The 17,115-nt window shown below is 40.3% G+C and overlaps 1 protein-coding gene across 6 annotated transcripts in view; it reads left to right on the forward strand.

The window, feature by feature from the left end:
* Positions 1-17,115, forward strand: part of OMA1 (OMA1 zinc metallopeptidase) — a 92,204-nt gene that overhangs the window by 59,847 nt on the left and 15,242 nt on the right. For 3 of the 6 annotated variants that reach the window (XM_024986367.2, XM_059882688.1, XM_005204536.4), the window contains exon 9: positions 4,556-5,402. The exons of 2 other annotated variants lie outside the window; for them this stretch is intronic. In XM_024986367.2, the coding sequence (XP_024842135.1) occupies positions 4,556-4,762 (207 nt within the window). In that variant the 3' untranslated portion in view covers positions 4,763-5,402. 6 annotated transcript variants of the gene reach the window in all.

Genomic DNA, 17,115 nt, shown 5'->3' on the forward strand with positions numbered 1-17,115 from the left:
TCCAGCGGATGTCGGCATTTTGATCTCTGGTTCCTCTAACTTTTCTAAAACCAGCTTGAACATCAGGAAGTTCACGGTTCACATATTGCTGAAGCCTGGCTTGGAGAATTTTGAGCATTACTTTACTAGCATGTGAGTTGAGTGCAATTGTGCAGTAGTTTGAGCATTCTTTGGTATTGCCTTTCATTGGGATTGGAATGAAAACTGACCTTTTCCAATCCTGTGGCCACTGCTGAGTTTTCCAAATGTGCTGGCATATTGAGTGCAGCACTTTCACAGCATCATCTTTAAGGATTTGAAATAGCTCAATTGGAATTCCATCACCTCCACTAGCTTTGTTTGTAGTGATGCTTCCTAAGGCCCACTTGACTTCGGATTCCAGGATGTCTGGCTCTAGGTGAGTGATCGCACCATTGTGGTTATCTGGGTCATGAAGATCTTTTTGGTATAGTTCTTCTGTGTATTCTTGCCATCTCTTGTTAATATCTTCTGCTTCTGTAAAGTCCATACCATTTCTGTCCTTTATTGTGCCCATCTTTGTATGAAAAGTTCCCTTGCTGCTACTGCTAAGTCACTTCAGTCATGTCCGACTCTGTGTGACCCCATAGACATCAGCCCACCAGGCTCTCCTGCCCCTGGGATTCTCCAGGCAAGAACACTGGAGTAGGTTGCCATTTCCTTCTCCAATGCATTAAAGTGAAAAAATGAAAGTGAAGACGCTCAGTCGAGTCCGACTCTTAGCGACCCCATGGACTGCAGCTTACCAGGCTCCTCCCTTGGTATCTCTTATTTTCTTGAAGAGATCTCTAGTCTTTTTCATTTTATTGTTTTCCTCTGTTTCTTTGCATTGATCACTGAGGAAGTCTTTCTTATCTCTCCTTGCTATTCTTTGGAACTCTGCATTCAAATAGGTATATCTTTCCTTTTATCCTTTGCCTTTAAAGTGAAAGTGAAGTCGCTCAGTTGTGTCTGACTCTTTGCGACCCCATGGAAGGTAACCTACCAGGCTCCACAGTCCATGGGATTTTTCAGGCAAGAATACTGGAGTGGGCTGCCATTTCCTTCTCCAGGGGATCTTCCCAACCCAGGGATCGAACCCAGGTCTCCTGCATTGCAGACAGACGCTTTACCGTCTGACCCACTAGGGAAGCCCTTTGCCTTTAGCTTCTCTCTTTTTCTCAGCTATTTGTAAGGCCTCCTCAGACAACCATTTTGCCTTTTTGTATTTCTTTTTCGTGGGGATGGTCTTGACCACTGCCTCCTGTACAATGTTATGAACCTCTGTCCATAGTTTTTCAGGCACTCTGTCTATCAGATACAATCCATTGAATCTGTTTGTCACTTCCACTGTAAAATCAGAAAGGATTTGATTTAGGTCATACCTGAATGGTCTAGTGGTTTTCCCTACTTTCTTCAATTTAAGTCAGAATTTTGCAATAAGGAGTTCTGAGGCACAGGCAACTCTCAGTCTTGTTTTTACTGACTGTATAGAGCGTCTCCATCTTTGGCTACAAAGAATATAATTAATCTGATTTCATTATTGACCATCTTGTGATATCCATGTGTAGAGTCATCTCTTGTAGTGTTGGAAGAAGGTGTTTGCTATGACCAGTGCATTCTCTTGGCAAAACTCTGTTAGCCTTTTCCCTGCTTCGTTTTGTATGCAAAGGCCAAATTTGCCTGTTACTCCAGGTTTCTTGACTTCCTACTTTTGCATTCCAGTCCCCTTTAATGAAAAGGACATCTTTTTTGAGTGTTATTTCTAGAAGTTCTGTTAGGTCTTCACAGAACCGTTCAACTTCAGCTTCTTCAGCATTACTGGTTGGGGCATAGACTGGGATTACTGTGATATTGAATGGTTTGCCTTGGAAATGAACAGAGATAATTCTGTCATTTTTGAGATTGTACCCAAGTACTGCATTTCAGACTCTTTCACTGACTATGGGGGCTACTCCGTTTCCTCTAAGGTATTCTCACATCCCCTTCCCTGCTTCTCTTCCCTTAATGTGCATCACTATCCAAGATTTAGAAGCGGTAAAAGACTAAACTAATTTTTTCCCTCAAATATGTTTTTTTCAAAATCCCTTAAGAATCAAGACTTTCTTCTCTTAAAAAATTTCTATTTTGGTTTTCATGTTTTAAAGTCGTTCATGTACCCGCTTTAAAGAAGCACGTAGTTCTCTGAGGCTAGTATGTGAAGCAGCAGTCTCCCTATCCTGCTTCCAATTTCAAGGGTAACTGCACCTCTATAAAGTGGTTCTTTCAGTATTTCCTACCATGTCCATGTAACATGCTTATATGGCTATTTCCTAACTTTTCAGTATTGGGTATTATATGTTTCTTTTCTCCCCATGGAGGATGAGAATTACTGGGGTCCAACCCCAGTTGGATCCAGGGATTCCCTCGAGAGGACTGCGTTGGCAAAAAGGATAGAAATAGAGAAAGAGATAAGGAAAAAATTCTGCAGTTAAGAAAATAGAGGAGAGAAGAGAGGCCGATACTCCTTGGTTTACGCAGAAAGCCAATAAAGCCCCAGCACGGGACTTGCTCTGTTCACGTAGGCTGCAGGCACCCTCTCGAATCACGGAAGGTGCCCCACCTTAGGCACCTTCTCTAGTGGGTCTTAGAAGCCCAAGGCAGGAAAGTGAACGCAGAGGGCCCCTGCGCCTCAGGGGATCAGCCTGAAAAGGAAAAGGAAAGAGAAAGAACGACATGGGGAGACCAAGCTTCAGTGAGCAAGGCCCGCAACTTTATTTTCCAAAGTAGCTTTTATACCTTAAGTTGTGCATAGAAGATAATGGGGTGGGGCGGGGGGGTAGAGTCATGCACGGAGAAGGCAATGGCACCCTACTCCACTACTCTTACGTGGAAAATCCACTGGACGGAGGAGCCTGGTAGGCTGCTGTCCATGGGGTTGCTGAGAGTCGGACACGACTGAGCGACTTCACTTTCACTTTTCACTTTCATGCATTGGAGAAGGAAATGGCAACCCACTCCAGTGTTCTTGCCTGGAGAATCCCAGGGACGGGGGAGCCTAGTGGGCTGCCGTCTATGGGGTCGCACAGAGTCGGACACGACTGAAGTGACTCAGCAGCAGAGTCATGCAAGGTCAGCAGTCCTTGATCCTTATCGAAGCCAGGCTTTCTTTCTGCAAACTTATCATGTGCAAAAGCTTTAGGTGATTTACATCATCTTCTGGCCAGGAGGCCTGTTAACATTTTATGACCCTTTCTTCAGAAAACTTATTTGTCTCTAAAGGTGATTATTCTAAAGTCAGGTGCCACCCTCTGAAAGCATTAAAGTTGCATTCCTATAGGGCAAAAGTGTGGTGGGCTATAACAAGAAAAGAATTAACTCAAGGGTCCAAGGTTACAAACATTAAAGCTACTACTTACATTTCTATACACCAACTATATTAATCAATACACTCCCAGGGACACAGTAGGTAAGGGATATGGAAACTTGGAAGCAAGCATTAGCTCAACAAAGAAATCCTGTACTAGTTCTATTCTAACAATTTTAACTCTCTAAGAAGCTCTGCATTGTTAGAATATCTTAAGCTTCCTGTGCCTCTTGTGATTGGGAGGCTGTGAACAATCACATGTGTAGCTGCAGGAGTCCAAACAAACCTGTCAGGCAATCTAGAAAGTCATCAGAGGGGTTTGAGTTGAAATAGTCCTATTATGCCCAGGAGACTTATTAACTAGAGTTTTAAGTTGATTTTCTTACAGAGAAAGGTGGTCAGGGATAGCCCCCCGTTAACGTCAGAAGAGTTGGTCAAACTCGTGAAATAGTAAAACAGACAGATTTTGGTTTTGGGGTAGATGCTCAGGCTGGTCCAGGCGGGGGCGCTCTTGAGCCCTGACTCGCCTTGCCCATCAGGGCGCTCCTGCATGACCTTGTCATGGGTGGGAACTCCCGTGCTGGCTCCCGGCACACTGTCACATCCTGTGCATACACAGGCATGAATATAGCTCTCCCCCTTTTGGTTAGATAAAGATCGATTTTTTTAAACACTGTAAACACTAATCACAGCTGAGCCGTTTGTATACTGTGCTTACTTTTCTTTTTCCTGCAGCATTTTATTTTCCCTGGAGTTAAAAGGTGTCATGATTTTGATTTGCTTACTTGTCTAGGTTATTAGCATCATTTCTACCCCAGACTGTCCCACTTATGTATATCTTCTTTCAGTGTGTTCACATCTTTTTTTTTTTCTCTCTCGAAAAAAATCTGAGTCTTCAGATCTTTTTGATTGGAATATTATTCTCAGGATTGGCTTGAGTTTGACAAGTCGTAGAGATACCTTCAAGAAGCCTTGTTTATCCCCAGTAGAACAGTGGGCAGTCATTGCAGATACAGTTGTTTTTTGCAAATACCTTATTGTATGGATAAATCATGTAAATACGACTATTTACTATGAATTTACATATGTTCTCTTTTACATATTGTATTTAAGATCCCTTTATTGCAGAAATATAGAATGTATTCTTATTTTTCATTGTTTTAATTAATTTATATGTGTGTATATATTTTGTATTGTATTCTTTCTTTATAGGCTCTCAAAATTAGAGAGACCTGTAATTGCCCACCACTTTCTGGACCAGACCCTCGATTACTATTCAAACTCAGCATGAAGAATTTTCTTGAAGCAGAGAAAGAAGACCTAAATATCACTGTTAAACAGAAAATGGATGCTCTTCCCATCCAAAACCAGAAGCAAATACCATTAACATGCATAGTGGACAAAAGAACTGGCAGCTGAATTAAAATTTATGAGACACAGGATACATGAAGAATGCAGCAGTCCTTATCATTTTCATGTTATTTTTTAAAAAATGATGTTTGAAAGGAAAAAAATGGATACTCAGGGTCAAATCATGTATATTACAGGTATTATCTAAATTCTTATACTAGGTATTTATTTTTCATGAAATGTTGATATATTTAATCAATTTAAAAATATCTTTAATGAGGAAAATGCCACAGAATAAATTTGTATTATACTTTTTTTTGAATCTTGATTTTTTTTAATCCACAAAAGTGAACTAGCAGTTATATTTCTTATTTTCTTTGATGTTTTGTTTCATTACCTTGTGGTAACTCAGATGTTAAGGGAGTTGAATCAGGCTGATACCAGTATGAAGATAATTTAACTGATGAACTCTTTTTAACACAGAATATTGAGCCTGTTGTGTATCCTTGTCATTGGTTCCAGCACTAGATCTACTTTTTCAGTTCTGAAAATAAAACAGACTAAGAAATTATCTTGGTGGTTAGCTATCAAATGCAGGAGTTTGGTTGACTATTAAAGATAGCTGACTATAGGTGGAGGGTTTTCATGCACAGTGAATGATACTGCTGAATGATAATTTGGTAAATATTAAAGAAATGGTGGAGATGGATTTCTTAGCTCACTGTTTTGTTCAGACATTGTGGTCTCAACTTATTTGAATATCTCCAGATGTTTAATATCACTGATTGCCCTTTAAAAAAATGCTATGTAATGTTTGATACATGGAAAAGGGTATACAAATACCCTATAAATCTATAAATTGATAGAACATTATCAACACATTGAAGCTACTGTGTGAGGAGGAGCTTAACTCATTTACTTCATTATTATAGCTTACTAAACATTCGTCCATAATTAAATACTTCTAGAACGCCACTTCAGTGTCATCTGCCAGCTGTCTGGTGTGAACCTGTGTTCTTTATTGGTCAGTTGGTTCAGTGTTTGAGAAAAAAAGAGCTAGACATGGACCAGAGGGGTGTTAGGATGGGCTGGAACTGGCAATGTCAGTATCTGTGACCACATCTAACCAAGAAGAGAAATCCTATGGCTGCTTCAGTTCCTCCTCTGGCATCTGAAGTGAATTCCTGTTTTGGCCAAATCTGCCTGGAGCCATTTGTGACCAGGGATTCTGGGACATGTAGTTCCACCTAGGTCAAATTGCTACAGTACAAATCTGCACATGTTCTGTTCCTATACTTGTTTGTTGTGTTGTAAACAAGAGACATTCATCATTATTTCTGCTTAGAAAATATCAGAAGAGTTATTTAAGATATCAGAATAGTTTAAAAATAGTTTAACTTGATTATGTCATTGTTTTGTTTTCCATTAAACCATATCTTTTATTTTCAAAGCCATGAGATAACTTAAAATAGTAATGTAATCTTACCTTCTTCTGTTGAAAGAAAGAATTCTTTTAATTTGATAAGTAAGTTGAACCTTGAGCTAAAAAATTTTTTTAAATTATCCAGTACAGTGCCATCTAGTGATAAATAATTTACTTTCTGGTTGAAGATCACTGCTACATTTTACTTCTTGATAAATCAAGAACTTCACTTTTAATCATGCCTAACTCCTTTTTTTTTTTTTAATTCTGTAACAAAAATACATTTTATTTATTTTTTATTTATTTTAATTGGAGGCTAATTACTTTACAATATTGTAGTGGTTTTGCCATACATTAACATGAATCAGCCATGGATGTACATGTGTTCCCCATCCTGAACCCCCCTCCCACCTCCTTTCCCATCCCATCCCTCTGGGTCATCCCAGTGCACCAGCCCTGAGCACCCTGTCTCATGCATCAAACCTGGACTGGCGATCTGTTTCACATATGATAATATACATGTTTCAGTGCTATTCTCTCAAATCATCCCACCCTCGCCTTCTCCCACAGAGTCCAAAAGACTGTTCTATACATCTGTGTCTCGTTTGCTGTCTCGCATATAGGGTTATCGTTACCATCTTTCTAAATTCCATATATATCTGTTAGTATACTGTATTGGTGTTTTTCTTTCTGGCTTACTTCACTCTGTATATAGGCTCCAGTTTCATCCAGAACTGACTCAAATGTATTCTTTTCAATGGCTGAGCAATATTCCATTGTGTATATGTACCACAGCTTTCTTATCCATTCGTCTGCTGATGGACATCTAGGTTGCTTCTATGTCCTGGCTATTATAAACAGTGCTGTGATGAATATTGGGGTACACGTGTCTCTTTCAGTTCTGGTTTCCTCAGTGTGTATGCCCAGCAATGGGATTGCTGGGTCAGATGGCAGTTCTATTTCCAGTTTTTTAAGAAATCTCCACACTGTTCTCCAGAGTGACTGTACTAGTTTGCATTCCCACCAACAGTGGGATGCAAATTTCCCTTTTTTCCATTCCATCTCCAGAATTTATTGTTTGTAGACTTTTGGATAGCAGCCATTCTGACCAGCATGAGATGGTACCTCATTGTGGTTTTGATTTGCATTTCTCTGATAATGAGTGACGTTGAGCATCTTTTCATGTGTTTGTTAACCATCTGTATGTCTTCTTCGGAGAAATGTCTGTTTAGTTCTTTGGCCCATTTTTTTGACTGGGTCATTTATTTTTCTGGAATTGAGCTGCAGGAGTTGCTTGTATATTTTTGAGATTAATTCTTTGTCAGTTGCTTCGTTTGCTATTATTTTCTCCCATTCTGAAGACTGTCTTTCACTTTGCTTATAGTTTCCTTCGTTGTGCAAAAGCTTTTGAGTTTAATTAGGTCCCATTTGTTTATTTTTGTTTTTATTAACATAACTTTTGAACTGTGGTGTTGGAGAAGACTCTTGAGAGTCCCTTGGATTGCAAGGAGATCCAACCAGTCCATTCTGAAGGAGATCAGCCCTGGGATTTCTTTGGAAGGAATGATGCTAAAACTGAAACTCCAGTACTTTGACCGCCTCATGCAAAAGTTGACTCATTGGAAAAGACTCTGATGCTGGGAGGGATTGGGGGCAAGAGAAGGGTACGACAGAGGATGAGATGGCTGGATGGCATCACTGACTCAATGGACGTGAGTCTGAGTGAACTCCGGGAGTTGGTGATGGACAGGGAGGCCTGGCGTGCTGATTCGTGGGGTCGCAAAGAGTCGGACACGACTGAGCAACTGAACTGAACTGAACTGGGAGGTGGGTCATAGAGGATCCTACTGTGATTTATGTCAGGGAGTGTTTTGCCTGTATTTTCCTCTAGGAGTTTTATAGTTTCTGATCGTACATTTAGATCTTTAATCCATTTGAGTTTATTTTTGTGTATGGTGTTAGTAAGTGTTCTAGTTTCATTCTTTTACAAGTGGTTGACCAGTTTTCCCAGCACCTCTTGTTAAAGAGATTGTCTTTTCTCCATTGTATATTCTTGCCTCCTTTGTCAAAGATAAGGTGTCCATAGGTGTGTGGATTTATCTCTGGGCTTTTTATTTTCTTCCATTGTTCTATATTTCTGTCTTTGTGCCAGTTCCGTACTGTCTTGATGAGTGTAGCTTTGTAGTATAGCCTGAAGTCAGGCAGGTTGATTCCTCCAGTTCCATTCTTCTTTCTCAAGATTGCTTCGGCTCTTCGAGGTTTTTTGTATTTCCATACAAATTGTGACATTATTTGTTCTAGTTCTGTGAAAAATACCATTGGTAGCTTGATAGGGATTGCATTGAATCTATAGATTGCTTTGGGTACTATACTCATTTTCACTATATTGATTCTTCCAATGCATGAACATGGTATATTTCTCCATCTATTTGTGTCCTCTTTGATTTCTTTCATCAGTGTTTTATAGTTTTCTGTATATAGGTCTTTTGTTTTTTTAGGTAGATATATTCCTAAGTATTTTATTCTTTTCATTTAAATGGTGAATGGAATTGTTTCCTTAATTTCTCTTTCTGTTTTCTCATTGTTAGTGTATAGGAATGCAAGGAATTTCTGTGTGTTGGTTTTATATCCTGCAACTTTACTATATTCATTGATTAGCTCTGGTAATTTTCTGGTGGAGTCTTTAGGGTTTTCTATGTAGAGGATCATGTCATCTGCAAACAGTGAGAGTTTTACTTCTTCTTTTCCCATCTGGATACCTTTTATTTCTTTTTCTGCTCTGATTGCTGCGGCCAAAACTTCCAAAACTATGTTGAATAGTAGTGGTGAGAGTGGGCACACTTATCTTGTTCCTGACTTTAGGGGAAATTCTTTCAGTTTTTCATCATTGAGGATAATATTTGCTGTGGGTTTCTCATATAGCTTTTATTATGTTGAGGATTGTTCCTTCTATTCCTGCTTTCTGGAGGGTTTTTTTTTTTTTATCATAAATGGATGTTGAATTTTGTCAAAGGCTTTCTCTGCATCTATTGAGATAATCATATGGTTTTTATCTTTCAATTTGTTAATGTGGTGTATTACAGTGATTGATTTGCAGATATTTAAGAATACTTGCATCCCTGGGATAAAACCCACTTGGTCATAATGTATGATCTTTTTAATATGTTGTTGGATTCTGTTTGCTAGAATTTTATTAAGGATTTTTGCATCTTTTTTCATCAGTGATATTGGCCTGTAGTTTTGTTTTTTTTGTGGCATCTTTGTCTGGTTTTGGTATTAGGGTGATGGTGGCCTCATAGAATGAGTTTGGAAGTTTATCTTCCTCTGCAATTTTCTGGAAAAGTTTGAGTAGGGTAGGTGTTAGCTCTTCTCTAAATTTTTTGGTAGAATTCAGCTGTGAAGCCTTCTGGTCCTGGGCTTTTGTTTGCTGGAAGATTTCTGATTACAGTTTCAATTTCCGTGCTTGTGATGGGTCTGTTAAGATTTTCTATTTCTTCCAGGTTCAGTTTTGGAAAGTTATACTTTTCTAAAAATTTGTCTATTTCTTCTAAGTTGTCCATTTTATTGGCATATAGTTGCTGATAGTAGTCTCTTATGATCCTTTGTATTTCTGTGTTGTCTGTTGTGATTTCTCCTTTTTCATTTCTAATTTTGTTGATTTGATTCTTCTTCCTTTGTTTCTTGATGAATCTGGCTAATGGTTTGTCAATTTTATTTATCTTCTCAAAGAACCAGCTTTAAGCTTTGTTGATTTTTGCTGTGGTCTCCTATGTTTCTTTTTCATTTATTTCTGCCCTAATTTTTAAGATTTCTTTTCTTCTACTAACCCTGGGGTTCTTCATTTCTTCCTTTTCTAGTTGCTTTAGGTGTAGAGTTAGGTTATTTATTTGACTTTTTTCTTGTTTCTTGAGGTAAGCCTGTATTGCTATGAACCTTCCCCTTATCACTGCTTTTACAGTGTCCCATGGGTTTTGGGTTGTCGTGTTTTCATTTTCATTCGTTTCTATCCATATTTTGATTTCTTCTGTGATTTGTTGGTTATCCAGTAGCGTGTTGTTCAGCCTCCATATGTTGGAATTTTTAATAGCTTTTCTCCTGTAATTGACATCTAATCTTACTGCATTGTGGTCAGAAAAGATGCGTGGAATGATTTCAGTTTTTTTTAATTTCAAGGCTAGCTTTATGGCCCAGGATGTGATCTATCCTGGAGAAGGTTCCATGTGCACTTGAGAAAAAGGTGAAATTCATTGTTTTGGGGTGAAATGTCCTATAGATATCAATTAGGTCTAACTGGTCCATTGTATCATTTAAAGTTTGTGTTTCCTTATTAATTTTCTGTTCAGTTGATCTATTCATAGGTGTGAGTGGGGTATTAAAATCTCCCACTATTATTGTGTTATTGTTAATTTCCCCTTTCATACTTGTTAGCATTTGCCTTACATATTGTGGTGCTCCTATGTTGGGTCATATATATTTATAATTGTTATATCTTCTTCTTGGATTGATCCTTTGCTCATTATGTAGTGTCCTTCTTTGTCTCTTTTCAGAACCTTTATTTTAAAGTCTATTTTATCTGATATGAGTATTGCTACTCCTCCTTTCTTTTGGTCTCTATTTGTGTGGAATATCTTTTTCCAGCCCTTCACTTTCAGTCTGTGTGTGTCCCTTGTTTTGAGGTGGGTCTCTTGTAGACAATATATATATAGGGGTCTTGTTTTGGTATCGATTCAGCCAGTCTTTGTCTTTTGGTTGGGGCATTCAACCCATTTACATTTAAGATAATTATTGATAAGTATGGCCCCATTGCCATTTACTTTGTTGTTTTGGGTTCGAGTTTATACACCCTTTCTGTGTTTCCTGTCTAGAGAAGATCCTTTCATATTTGTTGAAGAGCTGGTTTGGTGGTGCTGAATTCTCTCAGCTTTTGCTTGTCTGTAAAGCTTTTGATTTCTCCTTCATATTTGAATGAGATCCTTGCTGGGTACAGTAATCTGGGTTGTAGGTTTTTGTCTTTCATCGCTTTAAGTATGTCCTGCCATTCCCTTCTAGCCTGAAGTGTTTCTATTGAAAGATCAGCTGTTATCCTTATGGGAATCCCCTTGTGTGTTATTTGTTGTTTTTCCCTTGCTGTTTTAATATTTGTTCTTTGTGTTTGATCTTTTTTAATTTGATTAATATGCATCTTGGGGTGTTTCGCCTTGGGTTTATCCTGTTTGGGACTCTCTGGGTTTCTTGGACTTGGGTGACTGTTTCCTTCCCCATTTTAGGGAAGTTTTCAACTATTATCTCCTCAAGTATTTTCTCATGGTCTTTCTTTTTGTCTTCTTCTTCTGGGACTCCTGTGATTCGAATGTTGAGGCATTTAACATTGTCCCAGAGGTCTCTGAGATTGTCCTCATTTCTTTTAATTCTTTTTTCTTTTTTCCTCTCTGCTTCATTTATTTCTACCGTTCTATCTTCTACTTCACTTATCCTATCTTCTGCCTCTGTTATTCTACTGTTGGTTCCCTCCAGAGTGTTTTTGATCTCATTTATTGAATTATTCATTATTGACTCTGTTTTATTTCTTCTAGGTCCTTGTTATGCATTTCTTGCATCTTCTCAATCCTTGTCTCCAGGCTGTTTATCTGTAACTCCATTTTGTTTTCAAGATTTTAGATCATTTTTACTATCATTGTTCTGAATTCTTTTTCAGGTAGACTCCCTATCTCTTCCTCTTTTGTTTGGTTTGGTGGGTACTTATCCTGTTCCTTTACCTGCTGAGTATTTCTCTGCCTTTTCACAGTTTAGATTGCTGTGTTTGGGGTGGCCTTTCTGTATTCTGGCAGTTTGTGGTTCCTCTTTATTGTGGAGGTTACACGCTGTGGGTGGGTTTGGATGAGTGACTTGTCAAGGTTTCCTGGTAGGGAAGCTTGCATCGGTGTTCTGGTGGGTGGAGCTGGATTTCTTCTCTCTGGAGTGCAATGAAGTGTCCAGTAGTGAGTTTTGAGATGTCTATGGGTTTGGTGTGACTTTGGGCAGCCTGTATATTGAAGCTCAGGGCTATGTTCCTGCATTGCTGGAGAATTTTCCTGGTATGTCTTGCTCTGGAACTTGTTGGCTCTTGGGTGGTGCTTGGTTTCAGTGTAGGTATGGAGGCTTTTGGATGATCTCTTATCAATTAACATTCCCTGGAGTCAGGAGTTCTTTGGTGTTCTCAGATTTTGGACTTCAGCCTCCTGCCTCTGGTTTTCAGTCTTATTCTTATAGTAGCCTTAAGACTTCGCCATCTATACAGCACCAGTGGTGAAACATCTAGGTTAATGATGAAAAGCTTCTCCACAGTGAGGGACACCTGGAGAGGTTCACAGAGTTACATGGAGAAGAGAAGAGGGAGGAGGGAGATAGAAGTGACCAGGAGAAGAAGAGGGGGAATCAAAAGGGGAGAGAGCAAGCTAGCCAGTAATCAATTCCCTATGTGCTCTCCACAGTCTGTACCCCTCAGACAGGTTCACAAAGTTACACAGAGAAGAGAAGAGGAATGAAGGAGACAGAGGCGACCAGGAGGAGAAAAGGGGGAATCAAAAGGAGAGAGACAGATCCAGCCAGTAATCAGTTCCCTAAGTGTTCTCCGCAGTCCAGAACACACAAAGAAATTCACAGAGTATGCTAAGAAGAGAAGGGGGAGGGAGGAGATAGAGGCGACCTGGTGGAGAAAAAGGAGAGTCAAAAGGGGGAGAGGGCAATCAAGCCAGTAATCACACTCCCAAGTTAAAATGGGTACTGAAGATTGGGTTCTTAAAGGTACAAAATTGATAACAAATACTAAAAAGCAAAGATTAAAAATCTAGAGTAGTGGTTAGACTCTCAAAAATACAATATTAAAAAAAACCCAAAGTCACAAAAATTATAAAATATATATATATGAAGTTTGCTTTAAAAATAGGGTCTTTTTTTTTTTTTGCAGTAGAATGTTATAAAAATGAAAATTAAAGGAGTAAAAGAGGACTTAAAATTTTTTTTTTCATTTTTTAAAAATTTAAAAAGTGATAATAGTAAACAGCTCTGGAGCTGTTGCAGGTAGTGTGTGGTCAGTTCAGTTTCAGATATTTCCTTGATCTGGCTTATACTTCTCAAGATCTATAGGCCCCTTCCAATGTAGTCGGTGCTAACTAGAGGTTTTAATCTGTTGCACCTGTCATTTCCAAAGTGATTCCCTCTGTTTATTTTAGCTTCTTCTGTTTGCTGGTCTCTTCAGTGTCTAATTTCTGCCCTGACACAAGGGGGCGAAGGTGGTCACTTAGGCTCACTTGTGCAGTCATGCTGTGGGGAGGGAGAAACACTGCAAACAAATATCACTGGCGTGTGTGGGCAGTGCTCACAGTGCCTGGGCCACACTGGGTTTGCTCCCGCTCATGGTGCATGCGCTTTCCCAGTCTACACTTCTCAGGCTCTAGGTTGCTCTGCCAGGAACTGTCAGAGGTGGGCCCTGGGTTGTACGCGCTTCCCAGGTCTAAGCTGCTCAGGTTCAGGTTCTCGGGTACTCCACAAAGGCGCAGACTCGGTTGGGTCTGCATTTTGTGCCCTTCCCAGGTCTGAGCAGCTCAGGTGACCAGGTGCTTGGCGAGCCAGTCTCCCCAGGTGGGGCGGGGCGTCTTATCACCTCCCTGATCCCAGCAGCTCGGTTTCCCGGGTGGCAGCGGGTGCGCCCATCTCAGGTGTGCCGTGCGTCTCCTGGGGAGCTGATCTCTGGTGGCGACCGTCCTGGCAGATGTCAACCACCCAGAATCCCAAGAAGTCTTGGTTAGCAACTGGGAGCCTGCTTGCAATTTGTTAGAAGATGCTGTCTCTGGGGCTGAGATTGCCCCTTTCTGGCTCTGGCTGCCCCCTCCTGCCTCCCTGTCTCCAGTGGGGGATGGGCCAGTCCACAGCCAGCTAGCTCTCCTCTGTTATTCGCTCAGTCCTTTGTTCTGTGAGCGGGCCTGGCAGTGCCTTAGGTTAGGGCTTTTTGCAAGATAGTTCTCTCTCTCTCTCTCTCTCTCTCTTTTTTCTCTCTCTCTGGCTATCCCACAGTTTGGGTTGCTATCTTACATTAGTTCCCTCAGATTGCCCTCAGAACATTCAGGCTCAGTCCTTACCCTAAACAATGTAGCCCATGCCTCCCTGTTCAGCCCCTGCTTGGCGGATGTGAGCACTGGGAGTTGCCATTAGGCATGTAATCTGTGGGTTTTATTTATTTATTTTTCCTCCCAGTTATGTTGCCGTGGGAAAACTCAGTAGTGGCCACAGGACTGGAAAAGGTCAGTTTTCATTCCAATCCCAAAGAAAGGCAATACCAAAGAATGCTCAAACTACTGCACAATTGCACTCAACTCACATGCTAGTAAAGTAATGCTCAAAATTCTCCAAGCCAGGCTTCAGCAATACGTGAACCGTGAACTTCCTGATGTTCAAACTGGTTTTAGAAAAGGCAGAGGAACCAGAGATCAAATTGCCAACATCCGCTGGATCATCAAAAAAGCAAGAGAGCTCCAGAAAAACATCTATTTCTGATTTATTGACTATGCCAAAGGCTTTGACTATGTGGATCACAATAAACTGTGGAAAATTCTTCAAGAGATGGGAATAGCAGACCACCTGACCTGCCTCTTGAGAAACCTATATGCAGGTCAGGAAGTAACAGTTAGAACAGGACATGGAACAACAGACTGGTTCCAAATAGGAAAAGGAGTATGTCAAGGCTGTATACTGTCACCCTGCTTATTTAACTTATCTGCAGAGTACATCATGAGAAACGCTGGGCTGGAAGAAGCACAAGCTGGAATCAAGATTGTCAGGAGAAATATCAATCACCTCAGATATGCAGATAACACCACCCTTATGGCAGAAAGTGAAGAGGAACTCAAAAGCCTCTTCTGTGGCGGATTCATTTTGATATTTGGCAAAACTAATACAATTATGTAAAGTTTAAAAATAAAATAAAATTTAAAAAAAAAACACAAAGTACCTCATATTAAAAAAAAAAAACAAAAGCCTCTTGATGAAAGTGAAAGTGGAGAGTGAAAAAGTTGGCGTAAAGCTCAACATTCAGAAAATGAAGATCATGGCATCTGGTCCCATCACTTCATGGCAAATGGATGGGGAAACAGTGGAAATAGTGTCAGACTTTATTTTTCTGGGCTCCAAAATCACTGCAGATGGTGACTGCAGCCATGAAATTAAAAGACGCTTACTCCTTGGAAGGAAAGTTATGACCAACCTAGATAGCATATTCAAAAGCAGAGACATTACTTTGCCAACAAGGGTCCGTCTAGTCAAGGCCATGGTTTTTCCAGTGGTCATGTATGGATGTGGGAGTTGGACTGTGAAGAAAGCTGAGCACCAAAAAATAGATGCTTTTGAACTGTGGTGTTGGAGAAGACTCTTGAGAGTCCCTTGGACTGCAAGGAGGTCCAACCAGTCCGTTCTAAAGGAGGTCAGCCCTGGGTGTTCTTTGGAAGGAATAATGCTAACGCTGAAACTCCAGTACTTTGGCCACCTCATGTGAAGAGTTGACTCATTGGAAAAGACTCTGATGCTGGAAAGTATTGGGGGCAGGAGGAAAAAGGGATGACAGAGGATGAGATGGCTGGATGGCATCACTGACTCAGTGGACATGAGTTTGAGTGAACTCTGGGAATTGGTGATGGACAGGGAGGCCTGGCGTGCTGCGATTCATGGGGTCGCAAAGAGTCGGACACAACTGGGTGACTGAACTGAACTGAACTGAGATTCCAAAACTCCCCACAGACCCGCCAATGAGTGTTTCCTGGTGTTTGGAAACTTCTCTTTTAAGACTCCCTTCCCTGGATGGATCTTCATCTCTACCTCTTTTGTCTGTCTTTTTATCTTTTATATTTTGTCCTACCTCCTTTTCAAAGACAATGGGCTGCCTTTCTGGGCACCTCATGTCCTCTGCCAGCATTCAGAAGTTGTTTTGTGGAATTTTCTGAGTTCAAATTTTCTTTCGATGAATTTGTGGGGGAGAAAGTGGTCTCCCCATCCTATTCCTCCGCCATCTTAGGACCACCCCTGTTTTACACATTTTACTGTGTCTTATACTTTTGATTTTGGGGGAAAACCTCTAGTGGGTGAAAAATCAGAATATCAGAACGTAAAATAATTGTTATCATCTAGAGGGTTCCAGCTGAGCCTAAACTGAATTTAAGAGTCTGGGTGGTTGCAATGAACTAGGAAATTGATGGTCTGAAATATGCAGAAATTGGTTTGCAGTAGGACTGCAATTGTGTGGAGTAGGCACCTTTGACTAGAGAGTTTCCTGATCCTCATCTGTGGGCCATGAGTGATTAAGAAGAAGCTGAAGAAGCTCTTTCCATAGGCAGACACAAGTAGTGCTGTTTGAGGTCTAAGTGATCAAGTGAGAAAATGGGGAGAAGGATCTTCTCTGCAGACATGGTATGCTTCTGGTGCACTGAAGCCATAGCAGGAAGTTGTGTCATCTGAGCTTGTTGGTGATATTATAGTCTCAGTACCTCGGGGGTTCTCAGAGAGCACAGCCAACCTGTTCTCACTGAGGTATCACAGAGACGCAGGCAGGGGCGAGATGTAGTCCCCAAGTTGATCTTTCTGGCAGCAGACATAGAAAAAGATCTGGATGAAGATGAAAGAAGCACAAGACACATCCCTAGTGATACCCAGAAATTACTATATTCCCTACATGTAGAAATAGGTTGTAAAAATGTATTATTGTTTTTGTATGATTTGTACTCCCAAACTGGTGAAGTCTAGTGATGTTGAGGTTATATTAAGAGGGACATTTTTCTTATAACACATTAAATCAAATAAATAGTTTTATAGAAAATTAAAGGGAAAATAAGCTACCTTTTACCTGTGCCCATTCATCACACAACCCTGTGAAGTAGTTCTTATTACAGGCATACCTCAGAGATACTGCAGGATCGGTTCCAGACCACCACAAGAAAGTGAATATCACAGTCAAATGAGTCGCAATTTTTTTTGG

Source organism: Bos taurus, chromosome 3 (assembly GCF_002263795.3).
Source record: "Bos taurus isolate L1 Dominette 01449 registration number 42190680 breed Hereford chromosome 3, ARS-UCD2.0, whole genome shotgun sequence".
Classification (NCBI taxonomy): Eukaryota; Metazoa; Chordata; class Mammalia; order Artiodactyla; family Bovidae; genus Bos; species Bos taurus.